At 37.8% G+C, this 19371-nt stretch overlaps 1 protein-coding gene across 1 annotated transcript in view; it reads right to left on the bottom strand.

Moving 5' to 3' along the window:
* The window catches only part of LOC140227983 (unconventional myosin-XVIIIa-like), a 200681-nt gene that overhangs the window by 56881 nt on the left and 124429 nt on the right, over positions 1 to 19371 (bottom strand). Inside the window, exons 20-24 of the mRNA XM_072308365.1 lie at positions 11240 to 11368; positions 8195 to 8338; positions 5776 to 5865; positions 3744 to 3863; positions 1536 to 1650 (exon numbers count right to left, since the gene is read on the bottom strand). Coding sequence (XP_072164466.1) covers positions 1536 to 1650; positions 3744 to 3863; positions 5776 to 5865; positions 8195 to 8338; positions 11240 to 11368 — 598 coding nt within the window. The remainder of the gene's footprint in view (positions 1 to 1535; positions 1651 to 3743; positions 3864 to 5775; positions 5866 to 8194; positions 8339 to 11239; positions 11369 to 19371) is intronic.

Genomic DNA, 19371 nt, shown 5'->3' with positions numbered 1-19371 from the left:
CAGGACATAGCAGAAACACCATTCTCATCACATACCATATCTCCTCCATCAGCATCACATGATCAAAATCATGATCATGAATCAAGGTAACAAGACAATGCCATCATCAACATACATGCACATCTAAATCATCACGTTTCTCAACTAAGATATTCACGCGTTCCACTTGTGAAATAATGTCACAACCAGACCGTGCTAGAGGCTCACAACAATTTTTTCTCAAGACAAAAGGCTCCTTACGCATATTCATCTTTTGATCCTGTTACCACCCAGGGCTCTAACATACACATAGTCCAGTCCAGAGGAGTATTCCAAACAGGTTTTCCCCAAAGAGATGCTGCTTTGTTCTAACACACACTGACAGAAGCCGGAAGATGTAGCAAACAACCACAAGGAGATGTGCTGGGAGCTGCTCTTTGATGAATTTATCATTCCCCAACAGTCATCTGGCGTTTACATTTAGGTTGTGAATGAATGATGCTCATATGGCAAATCGCAGCTTGTTCTCGATTACACATCATTCATCAGCAGGGGTATAGAGGTGTTGTTCACACTAATAAGATAAGCTCACTCTGTGCTTCAAATGTATGCCCTAGCACCTACGCTTTTATGCATTTTCATTGTCTACTATCAGGAGGGAGTACCAGGAAAGTCCTCTAAAACCCTTTATCCTGTACTGGCCAATCATAAGCTCTTATTCCACATTAACACTTTTGAATTTTTAGGAATTTCCACACAGACAGGAACATTTAATCAAATATACAAGGCAAATGATATCATTTCACATCAAAATATGCATTTTGATTTCTTTTTTCAAATACACATATCTGGTAAAATCAATGGCTAGACAAGAAGACAAAGAACTATATACCATGGCCATCTCACACCTTGTCTAACCCTGCCCTCATCCGTCGAATGATTGATGGGCTAACAGCTCTACGCTCCATTGGCTCTACTCAACATCCACAGACACCTAACACTCCACTCAGGCAGCCAATAAACACACCACACCACACACACACACACACACACACACACATACACACAGAACTTGTGTGCAGACTCATACACAGAGACACTTACACATCATACAAGTACAATGTGCACCATACATTTTGTGAGGTTTTTATTTTCACAAATTTTGCGAGGTGGGTGCTATTCCTGAATTTCAAAACACACAAATATATTAACTTAGACCCTGACAAGACTGCGATGTGCATGCATTGTACATGTACTGGCATGTAATAAAGGGTACACGAGCAAGGTGCTTGATAATAATGTACACCATTGTCGCGAATTCAACCACTCACGAAATTGTCAGGAAGCCCCGATTTGCACAAAATAAGCCTCACTAAATAGATGGCATAGACAGTACTTGGAAAGATACCATGTGAAACTGCACGCCAGATTCTACAGAAAGACCAGTACATTAACTGCATACATGTCCACACATAATACCATACAGACAATACATGTAGTTTACACAAGGAGACAATGGATGCATGAAGAAAGATAAGATTGTCTCCATCCATTACCTCCATCCTCATCACTGCTCATGTCGGCTTCGATGATCGACGACCTCACCATACGGTGCTCCATGACCTCCATCTCCATCTTCTCCGACTTCCTCTGGAGGGCATTATAGTTTGACTGTCGGCCAAACAGAAACGAGAGACAAGGTGGGAGTAATAAGACTGTGGGGAATTTTTCGTTATGCATAGAGAGTGTAGTTAATGATAACAGTGATAATGATGGAGCCATCTAATGCGCTGTGTCTGTCACACAGTGACACTCTAGGGGGTCCATTTCAAGAAAGTCTTATGAGAGACTGAAATGAAACGGATTTTACTTCTCTTTTGAAAGTCTCTCATAGTTACATATAGGCAATGAGCAACTTTGGCCATTCTGAGATTTGTGCAAAGACTTTAATGTGATGACTTCATGAAACGGACTCCTAGCGCAGGAAGGCGAGACCTCTTTTTGACATTGTCTCATTTGAAAAGAGCTAAAAGAAAAACAAGACAAATGAGTTATTGGGACTAAAATGTTCTGAGTTCTTCCTCAAAAAGATGTAATGGGGTATCCACTCTCCTTTCTTCCTTTTTTTGTTTTTTTTGTTGTTACTCTCTGTGATTAAGATTGTATGTTCAATCTGTGATATAATGAATGAAAGTGAAATAGAAGGAACAACAACAACAAAATCTCTGTAAGATTGGAGTTTAAGATCACAATTCCCATCTATTTTCTCACTGATGAAAAAAGTCACAATATCTAGCATTGGAAGGGAACAAAGAATACAAACAAATAACATAATTATATCAAGCTAACACACGTGAAGAGAGAAGGGTGAAAAAAATTGAGGTCATATTAATCACTGTTGCCTTCAAGCATATGAGTCCACACATACTTTTAAAATACACAGAGGTTGTTAAACAGGAAAATTGCCCTCAATGATAAACTGATTAAGTCATTGATAAAGACTCATACATAAACACGCACAAAGATGGACAGTTGATAAGTTCCTCTCAGCATGTTTCCCTTACTTGTAGATTTTATTCATCATGAGAATCTGACATGATAATTGAAATAATTTGAATGTAAGTAAATGAACAAACACAACTCAATACAGTATCTACCAATATTCTTGAAAAACAGCTGTTACTTGGACATTGCTCGAACCGTGCCTCTTACATAAATTCCACATTTTTGAAATGCTTCTGCTTCTATTGTTTTGTTTTGTTGGTTTTTTTTTGCTGAACACCTGTTTTTTCTTTCGTTATTCTGTTGTTATATAATCTGGAAGATCAAATTGCAGAACATGCAGATTTTGGGTCATTTTGAATGAAAAATAAATGAATAAAAGAAAGAGATATATAGAATAAAGAAGATGACACAATCAAGTAATCCAGTCAGCTATATTGAGCAGCTCCCCCCAAAACCTCAACCTGCCAAAAAGTTGTATGGCCGAACAATGTTTTAGATACACCTGTAGCTCTTTGTACTATGCTAATGGCAACAATTCAATCATGATCAATATGTCATTATGACTATTAATATCAATATCAATTAATAGGTCAATATTAATTTAAGCAGTATTTAAGTGACAGACAATCTTTAGAATAAATGTATCATAGAAAATATTTTTGATAAGACTATACATATACTTTTTGTTTAATGTGTTTGTGTGTCTATTTTTTTTTTTTTTTTGTGTGTGTGTGTGTGCTACTGTTTGTAACTTTGTAACATATATGATATTCGTTTGGTACATGTTAAAGGACTTGGCTTCATATAAGGCACCGCCTTCCTGTCAAGTTCCTAATGCTTCATGATTTCTTATGTTGACGTTTATATTTTGTATCCGTTGCAGTCATATCAGTTATTTTATACAAATTTGACGACATGAATTTAAATGTAATGTATTTGTACTTATATGTAGTGTATTTTCTCTGTTTGTTTGTATGGTTTTTATGGAGTATTGAATAAATAAATCCAAAAAAAAAAAAAAAAAAATCCAATATGTGATTGAACAATTCTTTCATATGGGGAAGGCAATGGTACAAGCACAGCACAAAAGAGGCCCCCACACCCACCTCCCCCCTAAACCCAAAACATGATTCCTATTATAGAAATATGCTCTTTCCTTTTTAATGAATTTCTGCCAATTTGATGCAGAGCGTACAACCTTCCCCAACTCACTCAATGTGTAGTCTGGTGTGTGAATACATGTACATCACAAGTCTTACCCTGAGTTCCTTGACTTCTTTCTCCAGTCGTAGTCTTTCTGCTGTCTCCACTTCCAGCATCTCGGAGGCGTGTGTGGCCGCCGTGTGCTCCTCGGACAAATCCGCCGAAAGCTCCGTTATCTATCAAAATTAGGGAATGTGGATTTGCTTGAGACAATAGTTGACATTGATGAATGCGAATGCATGGCATTCTTTTCCTTTTTCATGGCATACCTCTCCCCGCCGCAAACTACGCTCCTTTCATTTGCCTAAAACATGCGTCACATCCACATTCTGTGTATCATTTTCTTATTGCTAGAGACACAGGTAGACAAGGGAGAAATAGAAGCGAATGTCACATTCTTTTCTTCACAGCTAATTCCCGCACAAACGTCGCCAAATTTGCGACGTCATTTGATGAATACATTGCATTCTGATTTCTCTGTGTTCTCTCTCTCTCTTACAAGGATCACACTGTTTGAGCTGTATAGAATATGTTATACTAAACAGTGCACAGAGATATTGTTTTTTGTTTTGTTTGTTTGTTTGTTTGTGTTTTTTTTAACAGCAAGGACACATTCAGGCACAAATTCAAATTCACAGGGGAAAGAAACCACAGCATTTGATGACCTATACTGCAATAGCTAAGAATGAAAAATACTCTTGCTTTCATTTTCATCGTCAATAAGAGGATGAGAAATGCAAGGCTTTGGTGAAAATGATTAGCTGGAGAGGGTCACGCTGAATCTATCGACATATATCGTAAAATTATTTCCTCCCAGTAAACAATCCACTTTTCTTGTCCAATATGATCTTAGTGGTGATCTATCTCAGTTTCCTCATGACATGGAACCAGATACAATGTATTCAAAGCAAAGTCAAACTGTCGGCCCCCTCCCTCCCCCCCCCCCCCCACACACACATGCACAAATATCCTATCTATCAATAACTGGGAATACTGAGCCTAAATATAGAAGGGATTGATACTGCCTAAAATGGAAGTCATAAATTACAAAGAAAGCCAGTGAAAAAAAAAGAGGCTCTAGGGGTATGCATACTAAAGAAAATACCACAGAGCGATTGAAATCAAATGAATTTATTTCTTCAATTTGTTGAATCTAATCCACTTGAACATATGCTTCATCATCAATGACTGAAATACATTTGGAAGTGATTAAAGTCATCACTTATACAAGAGAGGGATTTTAAACCATGAGCATCATATTTTCCCGCAAATCCAATAACAGTATTATTGAATTCAATGAAAATCATATAAGCCTCCACCAAAGCTTTAATAGATGGGTTATCAATTCACATGTCTCAACACCTCTGAGTCATATCTAATGTGTTTCAACACTGTACTTGTTTGCATGAGCTTTCAAAAAAAAAACAACAAACAAACCATGAAACTGAACGAGCAGGGAATTCACTTCCTCTCATATTCTACAATTCCATTCATATATCACTCCCTTGACAGAAAATTGCACAGCATTGCACTATACTCCTGGTACACACTGAAGAGGAGTAATACCAAAGCAGCTTTGAACTAAAATCAGACACATATTAATCCTCATAAAGTATTAACGAATAAGTACTCAGTTCATATAAGATAAACAAAATACACTCCTCAAAGAAATTACAAATTTACACATAGCTGCAGTACACTTGCCCAGATTGTACCATGCAAGGCACGCAAATTCACTTTTTCTTCTTGACTAAATAAGCACTCAAGCTCAAATTAGTGGCCAACATAGTGCTCAGACATTCAGTTACAATTTTGTATTTGCCCAATAGGGATTTCCGGTTGCCCTTCATGGTATTAAGTGCATTGGTAGGATCCTGCAAAGAAACAAAGCTCTCAGCTTTTTAACTACATGTAAACATCATTCCATTTGTATCAAAACCAACTTGTCAAAGAAGATGATATTAAGATTAGTCCAAGAGACCAACTCTAAAGACTGAGATGTACAGGGGAGTTATACTGCTTTTCTTGCAGCAATCACTTAGCACAAATTAACCCAAAGACATAAATCTGTCAGATGAGTCAACTTACCCTGGAATCCATTTTATCCACATTCTGCTTCAGGGTGTTCCTCTCTGTCTCCAATTTGGCAACTTTTGCCCTCAACTGATCCAACTCAATCTTCAAGGAGGAGGAGGAGAAAACACAAGAGGAAACATTGCATACAAAAACTCACTGTATAATTCTTCATAATCACAGTTTATGTATGGTAACATATCAATATCCATCACTTCCCCTCACTGAGTAATAAAACTCTTTGTAAAAGTTCACATAGTCACAGTTTGTTTATAGTAAGATATCAATATATACTTTACATACCACTATTAAGTAATGAGCCAAGAGCATCTATTTTGTTAACCATCTTTCAGAATTGACTAAGAGCCAAGGGAGCCTCAGGCATAGAAACTTAGACATCATCGTAAAAATGATAAACAACTAAGGTTGTTGGTTTTTTCCCCCGTCCGCTGATATTTTATACAGAGATAAAAATAGCCTTTACTTCTAAAATATCACTCTTGCATAGAAATCTCAGAGAGAGATAACATGGTCTATTTATTCACACCAGTACTATGTAGAGGGCACTACCAGGGTATGGATGACGTGTTAGATCCTTTAAAACATCACAGTCATTATCTGAAAAGCAGATATGTCATGCCATCACTGTGCAGTGGCCATGTTTTTGTTCATGTGCACCACTTTACTGCACATATCGAACTACAGAGAAATGCAGTGGGATACATACATTCAGTACAAGACCAGACAAATGCAAGATATCAAATGTGATAGTAAGCTGGACAAAACTTAAGACCAAGCATGATAAAATATAAAGTATACAAAGAAATACAAAAAACAAAAGTTGTACCTTGAAGAAGGCATAACAAATGTATTACACCTGATTTTTTTTTTGGTCTCAATCCACAATACTGAACTTCACAACTCTGCAACTTCAAATATAATATACAAATGTATATAACAGATAATGCAATTCATCAAGCTATGGATGTTCTAGGAAAATTATCCCATGTGCTGAAAGAGAATGTTGAATGCCCAGGAAAGACAGCTAAAGAAGGCTTTCTGTCAACCATCTCCATAATTTACAAGATTAGGGCAGTGAGTTAGTCAGTAGCCTGTCTGCCTCCCAATCCATATGACCCAGGTTCAATTCCCACTATTTATAGCCGAACAATGTTGTGTGTAATCATACCATCTCATCTAGTAAGATGCAAAAAACTATGTCCCTTGGTTAGGACATTAAATGGAGGTCTCATGCATGAATTAGTCACAACTCATGCATGTAAAAGATCCCACTACATCAATTCATCATAAAAAGCAGGATGCTAACCCAGTGAAATGTACACCTACCGACCCATGCAAGAAAAATGGGCAAACGATGCCGACCCCTTGTGGTTCGCCCCAAGTGACAAGCAATTGTTGGCAAACAGTATCAACCAGGCACATCATATCATACGAAGAAGATGAAGATTTACCAGGAGTGTACTACCACCACTTAGCTACTCTCCTATATCATCCTCCCAGTGTCTAGCTTGCAGGCTTTTGGAAATGGAGCAATGAACTGGATCAAATCAGACCCAGACAATAAAGTCATCCACCCTTCCCATCTCATCTAATAGAGCGGGAGTACATTCAACATCATAAAAGCAGGTCTCCTGATTGCTTGTGCATGTTTCTGTAACAGAGGAAGCCATGTGGTGTACATGAAACTGTAGTTCTCATAAAAGTGCATATATTATATTTCATTCCTGAATATGTTCAGATTTGTGCATTGTCTCAGGCATTTATCATGGTTACACACTCATGTCTCCTGTAGCTTTAATTGTCATAAATTTTACAAAATTTCACTCTTTCCTGGGAATTCAGCACTGTAAACCGGAACCTGTCGCATTCAGTCTATTTTATGATAAAATCCATTCCTACAGATCTTATCTTATGATATCTATGAAGCAAACTCATGCCGTTAAACTGTCTTCTGTTTTGCAAGTTATTTCCTCATATCTCCTCGGAGTATTGAGAACTTCTTCTTAATGAAACATCAAATAATGAAACAAAAATCGACAACCTATCTTTCAGCCTTTCTATAAGGTTAAACCTTTAATGCTCTAGTCATTAGACTACCAGAGATTAAAAGAAATAATGCCTCCGGCACCACTTCGTGGCGGAGGCATAAAAAAAAAAACCACTTAAAAAAACTTTTGTGATTTCAGACAACTAAAAATGTTTTTGAATGAACATGTAAACCACTGACAAATGAAATGAAGACTGTATTCTACAGTGAAAAGAATCTCAATATGGTAATACAACAATCTCTAGTATTCGATGAGTTCACACAGGCATGAAAAAATATGACAGGAGGGAACCAGACACTTTCAAGGGGGGCAGTGATACCCCTCAGTATGCACCCCGCCCTGGATCCCATATTACCCCTACTCACATCCTTCATCTTGAGCTCCTCCTCAGTGCGATGAACGTCCAGCAAGGGAAGGACCTTAGTGACCAGGCGCCACCACGGCCAGTTCTTCACAGCCAGGAACTTGCGCACATTGCGCTGGATACAGGTCACTGCCAACAGCTGGATCTGTGGAAAGTAGCAATAGAATGAAGGGAGTTTATGGAGCAAAACTTTACAAAATAGTCACTCGAGTGCACTGCTTCACTTTGGAGTCTGTGCATTCAAGATTGTCAATATCAATTTCTGTGATATAAGTAGCGAAAAGTAATAAATGTGTGATTGCTTTGTCGTCTCCAGCTCTTGGTATGAACGGAAACTATCATAACATGTTGAAGGTGGACTTCAAATCACGCAAAATCAATCTTACTTGGTATTAAAGGAGAAACAACTTGATCACACAAAAATGTCCCATGTATGAAGCACTACAAGTTCCTACCTCACTGCTGTGTTCTTTTGATTGTGTGTGGATCATGCTTCTATTCTAAACCCGAAAGTCTTTTTTTTTTTTTACTTTGAAAACAAAAAGAATTACCAAAGAAAGGATTTGCAAAGATATAGCTGAGCAGAGAACTGACAATATGTCAAGTGTGAATTTCCTGGAGCAAAAAAAAAAAAAAGAAAAAAGTTATCTCCACTACTTCACCATCAAAGCAAGTGATCATATGCCCTTTGAAATTTGTAATACAGTTTGTAACTGGATACCTACAAAACTATCTGTAAAAAAAGAAAATAACACTGGTTGTCACTAGAATTTGAAATACTTCACATCCCTTTTGAAGGGGAAAGTCCCATATTTATTGATTCTCAACAAATATTGAGCTCTCTTCTCCCTGCAGTAACAAGAGCACTTCTTTATTGTCTAAAGAAACAGAATGCTTTCAAGCTAAAACTGAAACCAGAGTTTAAACACAGAAATGTACTGCTACAGTGGACAAATTTTCATTCAAAAATTGATTTCAGGAAAAAAGGACAAATAAATAAAATGACTCGGAGATAAGCATGATTGTATGGACACACAGGGGATGCTCGCCAGAGAGAGCTGGCATGCTGCCAAATATGATGATATTCACTCAGACATAGGAATGCATGATTTGAAAGTCCTTGGTAGTGATTGGTTGACTCTACAAAAGCAGTACTCAGAATTGAGCTTATCCCTCTGTACCCTCCCCCTCCCCCCCCCCCCCAGCCAAAAAAAAAAAAATCAACTTCAGGTCTAAATTTATGCCAATTTCAATCTGCTAGCCAACCCTGGGCTGCAATCAATTAGGCATCGCTGGTGGATCTGATACACACTTCCTGTTACAGTCAGGCGGGCACATAGCTAGTGTATGATGAAAATCATTTCATTTCCACAGCCCTGTACACAAGGTGGCATAATACACATGCATCCAGGAGTGATGAAACAATACCTGGTAAAGTCTATAATTGGTGAGACCTTGTTCTGTTGAAAACCCTTGTAAACCTTACTTAGTCAATTTGCATACAAGGGATGCAAACATCTACATTGTATGTGATTTAATCCATACTCATGTGTTCAAGCCAGACATAAGCACTGATTTTTTTTTTTTTTTTTCAAAGTGAAGATAACAGAAATTTGTTCATTGGGAATTTTAAGAACAATAGCAACCTTATGGTCCCTTTCAGGAAAACTATGAAATCCACATGTTAGTCAAATAATTATGATCATCAGAATTCTCTGAATCTTCTCTCTCTAAATTCCCATCACTACATGTAATCCAGACCATTACTTTTACAGTATTGAAGCTCAGAAACAATAAAAAGTAATTCAAATTTAGACATTTGCCATATTCTAAGAATACACCCTAATATATAGCACTTTGTATGACTACAATTAAAAAAAAAAAAAAATTCTGAATTTGTAGTTTCCCATATTGCTGTAAAATTTGCATATTCTCCCCCCTTAATCTATTAGATCAATAGTAAACTGAGAAGCACTTCCTGATGCAGGTATCTGGACTTCTTTTTGCTGTTCCAAGTTCCGGTAAATATTTCCCCTCATTTCAAATTTCTCACAATTACTCAAAGGGCAAGCCTTCTGTACAGTAACGTGTGCCTTAAAATTGGGAGGAAGCAGATACGCCTCTTTCTCAATGTCAATTTCTGTACTCAAGATCTTGATTTAACCTTTCCCTGATCCTTCTCCAATTACCTCCTGCCCCGTGTAGTAAATACTGCCTATCCTAGTCTGATGTGCTACTGCACTGCTGCTAGAAATTGCCCCCCATGAAAAATCAGAAGGTATTTCTATGATCTATGGCAGATTTCTCTGAATAAATGGAGCCATACATCACTCCATCACAGAGTGTATCTCAAATTTGCGAAGGGGGAGGGGGGGACTTCTTTTTCAGCAAAAGGGGTAGAATTTCGAGGCACAGAATGAAACTGGTTCTTTCAGGATTCCACCTACTCTTTCAAAATAAATTGGCTTATCTTTTTTTTTCTCTTTTTTTTTTTTCTGATTTTTGTTTTTTCAAAGAGCAAACAGAATTTCTAGCTGGTATTTCAGTGTCAAGAATGGCACTAACTCATTTGTATATTACATACATCATCAAAAGAATACACTACATGTAGGTACAGGACTAATGTGAACATAAAAGGTTAGTAAAGGTTATCATGTAAACAGGAAACAGCAGGCATGACTTCATTTTTCTACCAGCATAAGCAATTTCAGTGCAATGTGCAATGTACTTGTACCATCGGTTCAGCCTCTAATTTTAAAGATTTCTGAAACAAATCTTCTTCCAGCAATCACATAAGAAAGCCTTTTGTCATTACTGAGCATCTTTTATTAAAAGTTATGTTCCAGGAGTCCATTTCATGAAAGTCTTATAGGAGACTTTTCTCTCAGAAAACACACTTATGAGAGACTTCATGAAATGGATTTGAAAGTCTCATATGTAGCTACATATGAGCGACTTTGGCTATTCTGAGATTTATGTAAAGACTTTTACGTAAAATGACTTCATGAAACGGACCCCAGGTTACCACACACAAAGGAAGATGTACCTTTAGTTGCTTGAGCTTCTGCCTGGCCAGGTACCCTCTGCAGTGCGCCTGTAACTGTTCGATAGTCACCGACAGCTGCCTATCCCTCTTGTCTTCCAGTTGAACCAGTGCACCAGCTCGGAAGAAGATCTGTGATTAATAGAGATAGAAGGAGTAGGGCAGAGCAAAGATAGAACAAGAGCAGATATGGAGGAAAGACAGGGGTAGGGGGAATAGAGATATATGGATTGAAAAGTAGACAAGCCAGCAGAATGTGAAGAAAGAGAATGAGCAAGGAGAAAAGACATAGAAGAGGGGTACAATTGAATAAAAAAAGTGATAAGAAAAGGGGTGCAGGGAAGACAAAAGGGAGATGGATAGTAGAAAAAAAAAGAGAGAAAGAAATATGTTGACATAACTTTGTGGATAGCTCTTAGGGAGAACATATTTTCAGCTTGTTTCTACATGTTCAACATTCATCTCATAACTACTGCAGTTTACATTTGCCTGTTGGTACAGCTGAAATAGAATCCATTCGTAAAATCCATTTAAGATCCTTCTAAAACCTGTAAAACAAAAGAACAAATAAAAGGATAAATGCACACATTAAAATAAAGTATGATTACATCTTACCAACAGTATGAACTAGAAAAGCCAAACATATACAGACTGAGCAGTGGATCAAGCAGCAATCACCTAGGGAGACATATGCACATTACTAAAAAAATCAATGAAATCGTGCTCTATGAATCAGATGTAACAGCACGTGCTGCGACATATCTACACCTCATTAACTCTTGATATGCCATGCTTGAAAACAAGAAAGAAAGATATAAAACAAAGAAAAATGCAGAAGTCATATAAAGTTCAATTCCACACAACAGTTTGCATATCCTCATCATATTTGTCTGTACTGTGCATGCATCAGAGAACTTGTAAAAGACCGGCGGCTCAATGAACTCCTGGCAAGTTCAGGACCCTGCATCCGCTCGAAAACCAAACAAAATGTCTTACCCCAATTATTCAATACAAAGTAAATGAAATCAACAGGAAATCAAGAGCACTTTATATTCAGAGAAGAACATTTTTATAAACATCTTTTCCTTTGCTTCGGAGGAAGCTAGCTAGAGGTGTGATTTTTTTGCCGCTCACAGGATCCTGAAAGCCTTGAAGAAAGTGTGAATCTTCCACTCAACAATATAAGGAGCCACAGAGAGAACATTCACGTGAAACACCCCCACTGCCTGTCAGCTGATCACTAAAAGGGGGCATGTTTTCTGACTGGAAAGATATTGGGTAGTTATACACTCTACACTGTTGGTTTGATACAGGTAGCTCTAAAGCTGCAGGAATGATTCAAACTGAATTGAAATATGATTTATATTGTGTGGATACTGAGGAAGCAACAGATGTTTGTCTGCGATCAACCAGGGAACTGGCAGCTTAAAGTAACCTCTTAAGGACTAGGCAATGAGGATACGGCGCCTTGCCTAAGGGCACCACCACCGCTGCTGCCAGGGGACTTGAACCACAGACCTGACGTTTGAGAGTCTGTGGTCCATGGTCCATACCCCAATAACCTGGAAAGAGATATTTATCTTGTTTCTATACGAGAAAAGCTGTTCTTTTGGTGGATTCTGTGGTAACAGTGATGTAAAGTACTGATGACAGATAGGAAGGGGTCCATGAGGGGCAGGGAGGCAGTGCGGAATTTAGGAGGGAGAAGTATGGGTGATTCATGACTGGCTTTGACATTTCAGCTGGCCTACTCCATATCAAATTGGACCATCAGTCATGTGATTGGGTCAAACTGGGACAAGTCTCAGATTGGGCTACAAATTTTCAGCTGTGCAGCAATTTAATACAATACTTGATGTCATCCTACATACTGCATCCACAAAATAGGGTCATTCAATATTAAAATGAATCATGGTGCTGTTTCTGATGCTGTGGTACTTTGCACAGTACTTCAATAAGGACACATGGTATGGCACACTTGGCTTATATATCCCTTTCAACCTCAAAAAATAAAAGTCGAGGCAAAGTGAGCCTAAAGTGAACTTATTGTCACATGGCCTGTTATATATGGCTTGATTCAAGGTAGGGCTCAGAAAACCACTAATTTTGCAATCTAGTGCCATGGCATTTGATATCAGAATTCCAAGGGCCACTGACATACTTTGAAACTTAGCATCACAGTAATTTCCGCCCAAATAACCCCATGGTATAAATCTTACATGCTCCATGCATCCAATGTTCAATCATTCAGGCAAACTTTATGAAAATCACACACAAGTCTTTGCACGGGCATAAATTCCAGAGGAAATCATATGAAATGCTTGATGAATGACTTCATGCTTGAACTGAGGCAGAGCTAATTGCAAGTTGTCACATCGCCATGTGATGCATTGCAGGGTACAATTTTCTCCATCCATCAAAGTACCCCTCAGTTTCTTCCTCAAATATCAGCGGAGTCTAGCCAGAAAATGAACTCATTCAAGCATAAATGTTGACTTATCTCAAAAGAACACACAATCAATGTGATTGACAATTCATGTTTACATGTACATTATTCATTTCACATGGAAAATGTGAGGTATCAAATACTCCAGAAACAAACAGGTTAAAGCTTTCATAAATGTTATACTTGTTGCACGGGAATCTACATGAAAGTTAAAAAGAATGCATTAAGAAGCCTTGTATGAGTGTGTATTTCATGTACATGTAGCAAACACTTTACACATCACACCAATCTGACAGCTTCATCATATGGATAGAGTAAATCAAACTTTTTTTATGAAGCTTTCTCCATTGTGTTTGTGTGATGTTACTCCAGTTGAGAAAGCTACCTTCTAAACAAAGAGTCAAATAACCCTCTAAGATTGCTCCAGTGTGTGGTTTTCAAAACAAGCTCCCTTGATGATGAAGACACAATACACTTCCTGACATGGCCCCCTGGTGTAGACTGTGACACCAGTAGGTGGCTGCCATATGGACCCAGCGATAAGAGGGCCAGCTATTCACTGCTGTCTGTGGGTGGTGGAAACTGAGACTGCTTCTAATTTTCAGATCAAAAGGAAATAGTCACCACATACAGAGAAGAGATGCTAAGGATAGAAGTAGCTTCATTGCAAACACAAATTTTGAGTCAGTGAATGCAGACAGATTAGTGCAATAATCAGTGAAAGTTGAAGGAAAATCAGCAAATCTATTTAAAAGAAATGAATTTTTGAACATGTGGATTAATGCCAAGTGCATCCTACCACTTGATAGGAACTTTACAACAGATTAAAAACAAAAAACAAAAAAACATGAGAATGTCACAAATATTCTTTTGTCAAGGACATTGTAGAGCAACTGACCCAGCTCCTTCACAAGGCATCAAGGATAATATTTGCCTAACATTGTATCTCAAGGGAAAGGGCATTTTCCCCTCAAAATGCCACTGACTGTTTTACTACTGACCTCTCTACATTTATTGAATCCACATGTTTCGTTTAGGACACTTCCCCTTTCAATATCAGAGCACCTACACTGATTCATACCCACTGTTACAGTATATTTTTGGGGGAAAAAAAAATCAGTTTGTAATTATGTGCATTTTTCCAGCTTAATCACAATTCACAGAAAGGTAATGCCCATTCATGCCACATAACCCTCCATAAGAAAATGCCCTTCCATCTTTCTGATTGATTGTACACTCAGGAGAATCAGAGCTCCATATGGTATCCAATGGTAGACAAGCCATACAATCACTAAACTAGCATATGGAAAAGTTATTTAAGACCACATACTCTAATATATGAAGAGCTACCAGGGTATAGATATCGGTATGTTTGAGAATATTTTGGGGGTGAAATCTCATCTAGACTTCTAATGAAAGGGGGGAAAAATACTAAAGATATAATTTTGAGTTCTGAAACATTGCTTTGTTCATGCTTGCAAATGACCTTTTTATTGAAGAAGAAACAAGAAAAGCCAAACATTGTGCTACTATATCAGGGTTTGCCAACATTTACTCATCAAAATCAGAAAGATTCAAAAGAGCAGCCAAGAAGATACTTGTGTAATACATGCAACTCAATGGGCAGCAAGTATTCTCAAATCAGGGAGACTTTAAAAACAAACACATCTTTTCTAGACATGAAGAAAGCTTTTGGAAGCCTCCTGCAGGATTTGGGATACTTGGCAGCTCTGCTACTATAAAACCACACTGTTATGAACATTTCATGAAAACATGGAAATAGACATATGTACTACAATCTTCTTTGTTCTTGCTTTGTACTTCTTTAAAACTGAAATTTGAACATTTGTCCTTCCTATTTTTTGCATAAACCAAAGAATGCTATTATATGGCAGCAATGGTTCCTATATGATAAATTTGTGGTATTCATTTCTTCCAGCCTTGTTTTTCTCTCTTCCAGGCTATGTGTTAACAGTCCATGTTTATTCGTCAATGTCGATAGATTAACTATCATTGTCTAGAATCACAAAATTAAAGTCAATGACAGTTCATACATACAAGGAAGTTTATGCTAAGGTTGATTGCACATCCGTCATTCTATAATCAATTTGTGTATCCCACTCATGAGGCATGAATACTTCTTGGACTCAAAATTAGGACTATGGCCCATTCACAGTCATCCAGATATGACAGACAAAAAAAAATATTTCACCTCATCTTCACCCCTTCTGCAACTATTTCGACTCGATCTCCCAGTCTTTTTACCATGAAGTCACAAAACAATGCAGGTAAACAGCAAAATATTTGCCCATTATGTTTGGGCACCAGCCAGTGGTAAGGGAACCCATGAGGAGGATCCAAGGGTGAGGATTTCGCCCCATCCTGGTGGCATAGACATCTCCTTTGGATGATGCAGACAATACATGCCCTTTTGTTGACTTCCAAAAAAAACTTTGCAACTCTCGTGAACTCTGCATATTTCTTTATTTACTGAAAACAAACCAACTTCAGCGGTCCGTTTCTGGAGGACGCGACTCAGCCATTTGTCGCCGGTTCACCACCAGGCCATGATCAAATAAACTTTTGCAATTGACGAAAACAACCAGTGGGGGAAAAACATATTCAAAATGGCCACATATTTATATCAAATCAGATTTTTATAAAAAGGATGAGGGTGGGATAGATAAGAGGGAAAGAGACGAAAAAAGAAAAAAGAGACAATCTGCAGCTTTTTGGTTTTTACAGAAGTTGGAGGTTGGGGATACCAAGTTCAGAAAAGTTTGACTAAACTACAAAAAATACTCTAACTTGATGAGTTTTCTTGACAAAGAACCCTAGTTTTCTTGTGCAAAATGGAGATCAAAATGATAGCAGCAAACATTTAAAGAAAAAAATGGCCATAACGTTGGTTACTGATGGGTGTCAGTATAGCACAAATAACAAAGAGCAATTAGGTGGAATGTTGACACAACCTTAAAGGTACTGTACAGTTCTGGTTGAGGTGAGGATTTAGCTTTTAACGTTTTGCGAGATATTCAGAAACCGCTCTATGAGATGTAAAAGAGCATGCAATTCTAAGGGGTATCAAAAGTGTATTTGATGAAAATCGGTTTTGAAATGGCTGATATATCCAAAAACAAGGTGAAACAAAGAGATCCTAATAAAAGGCGTGGCCTGTCGCCTTTTATCATTATCACTTTTTTGGATATCTCAGCCATTTGAAAACCAATTTTCATCAAATAAACATTGAATCCTTCTTAGAATTACATAATTTTTCATATTTCATAAGAGGTCTCTCATTATCTAACTTAGGAATGTTATAAACCTGAATCCCCACCTCAACCAGTACTGTACAGTCCCTTTAATAGTGGAAAATCAGTTATCAATGCAAAGTTTCAATCATGTATTACACTTTGAGAGGAATGGGATCACGGTAACTTGAGAAGAAAATAATCTCTTCCATATTTATAGTGCACACTTCAATCAATCAGGAGCTATACTTTTCACTTGTCATGTTCACCCACACAATAGATTAGAAATATGCATGCTGTAGTATTGACCAAATCTGTTTTAATCCTATTCTACTGATTAGCTGTAATAATTGATGTCAATTCCAAATCCTCAATACAAGCTGTGGGCAGCAACCTGATGCGCTTCAGATCACCTTAAAAAACAGGGACAAGACGACAGCTACTAAATCCGTTGTGCATCTTTTGATGACCAAATACGTAAGCAAACCAGGGCAAAGACACTGCCAACTTTTCCTATGGTACTAACATGGACAATGCTGACCAGCTCAAGTAGTGTGCCCACAATTACAGCATATTACGGGAGTTGTAAAACTATAATGAGATGGATGCACCGTGCAACTTGTACTGTGACAAATGTGTGGACAAAATATTAGTGAAAATTCAATCCTGAGCACATCATGTCCTGGATTATCCTTTGACAACAGAAAGAGCTATTAATCTATGGGAAATATTACATTCAACCAAATGAATACTTTCATTTGTTGATAGAAAGTCAGATAACATGTGAGTCAAACTTAATGTTACTTCGAAACTAACTCGGTTGGGTATCTTTGAATATTTAATGTTACATTTAATATTACTTCGAAACTAATTCGGTTGGGTATCTTTAAATAAAATCAAGAAGGAAATCTTGAGATGGAGCTGAAGCCAACAAACCTTCAAAAGGGATGCCAAGATTGCAAAACAGATTCTGCAAAGCAGAGTAACGACACAAGTTTGTATTCAGCTGTTCTAGAGAGGAAAGGAAACCCCAGCATTTACTCTGCTTTATTCAATGACTTAAATAAACCACAGACTGAATTCATTCTGCTCCTAGATTCATTTAGACCAGCAAATACTCTGCTCTATTGATCACATTTCCCCCCTCCTTTATTTCACGAAACGATTCATTTTGACAAGTATCATATTACAGTGGGCCAGGGAGGGGCTGACATATCAATATGTCTCACTCTGCTGTAGATGGACCATTCATAGCACAGACATGGAAGGGATTGAACTCTGTGATATACAAATAAATATACATATGCAAATGTATATCATTATGTATACAGTAAAAACTACTCACCTCCTACAATGTATGATATCTCAATGCTCAAATTCAAATTGACAGTCGTGAAGGTAATTCTTGTCAGTTGGAAAACAAATCCACAGCACTGATGGGCAAGCCAGGAAAATTCTGATATATAAACATTTGTCAGGAACAAAAATGCTGATGCCTTTATCCGCTGGGTTTCTCTCAAGGTAATATTAATTCCTGATGTACATGAAGCGAGAGTTGGAGAGACACATAAATGCTGATGCCATCGACTTCCTGACAAATTTTCCCCCGGGTTCACTGACACAAAAAATCCACATGAATATCTTCCTACTGGGGGCCAGCCAATGTCGATGGCTTGGATGACAGTCACTGTGTGGGCTTGGATGATAGCACGCTGCCCTATCCGTAGTAGCCAAGCAAAGCTTACTTGTGAACAGGGACAGCCGGAGTGTCGGTAGGGATAGGGGGGCTGCACGGCATGAGATGCAGGCTCCAGTGAGCAGTATGAATTAATAACAACCAGTCAGTCCACACACAGCGATTAGATAAATGGAACAACTGCCAATCCCCTCCCCCCTCTTCTCCTACCCTAATTCACTATTTCGTTAATGCAAATCTGCCCGTATTATGCAAAGCATATTGTGTTCACATACGGAACAAGAGCAATTACTGCTTACTTAGCTATCTGGTGTAGTTTTCACCATCAGTTCTCACTTTTTCTCTTTCTTTCTTTCTTTTTTTTGTGCTATGGTTGTGACTATTGCATTTTGCATTCAGAAGCAATGCTTTTAAATGTGAATGTGAATTTGAAGCATCAAGCAGCACATCATAGTCCCAGTTTTATTCAAAACTGATATTTCTTGAAATTTTGATATTCATTACAAGTTGATGGCTAACAATACATTGAACAAACTTAAACAACAAGCAGTATCTACACTAGAGGCTCTGGTCTGGACCTTATTGTTAGATGTCAACTTCTGCTTCTTCACGTTTTTCAGGATAATCTGCAATGAATTCTCTTAATCAGTTCTCATGTGGATGATAAATGATTTATACAATATAGCTTCATCTTCAAGATAATGACTATTTCTTGTTGAGTTAACTTTCTGATCTTCAGGTT

This window comes from Diadema setosum, chromosome 4 (assembly GCF_964275005.1).
Source record: "Diadema setosum chromosome 4, eeDiaSeto1, whole genome shotgun sequence".
Classification (NCBI taxonomy): domain Eukaryota; kingdom Metazoa; phylum Echinodermata; class Echinoidea; order Diadematoida; family Diadematidae; genus Diadema; species Diadema setosum.
Note: the sequence above shows the minus strand (reverse complement) of the source record. Positions and strands in the feature narration are given on the sequence as shown.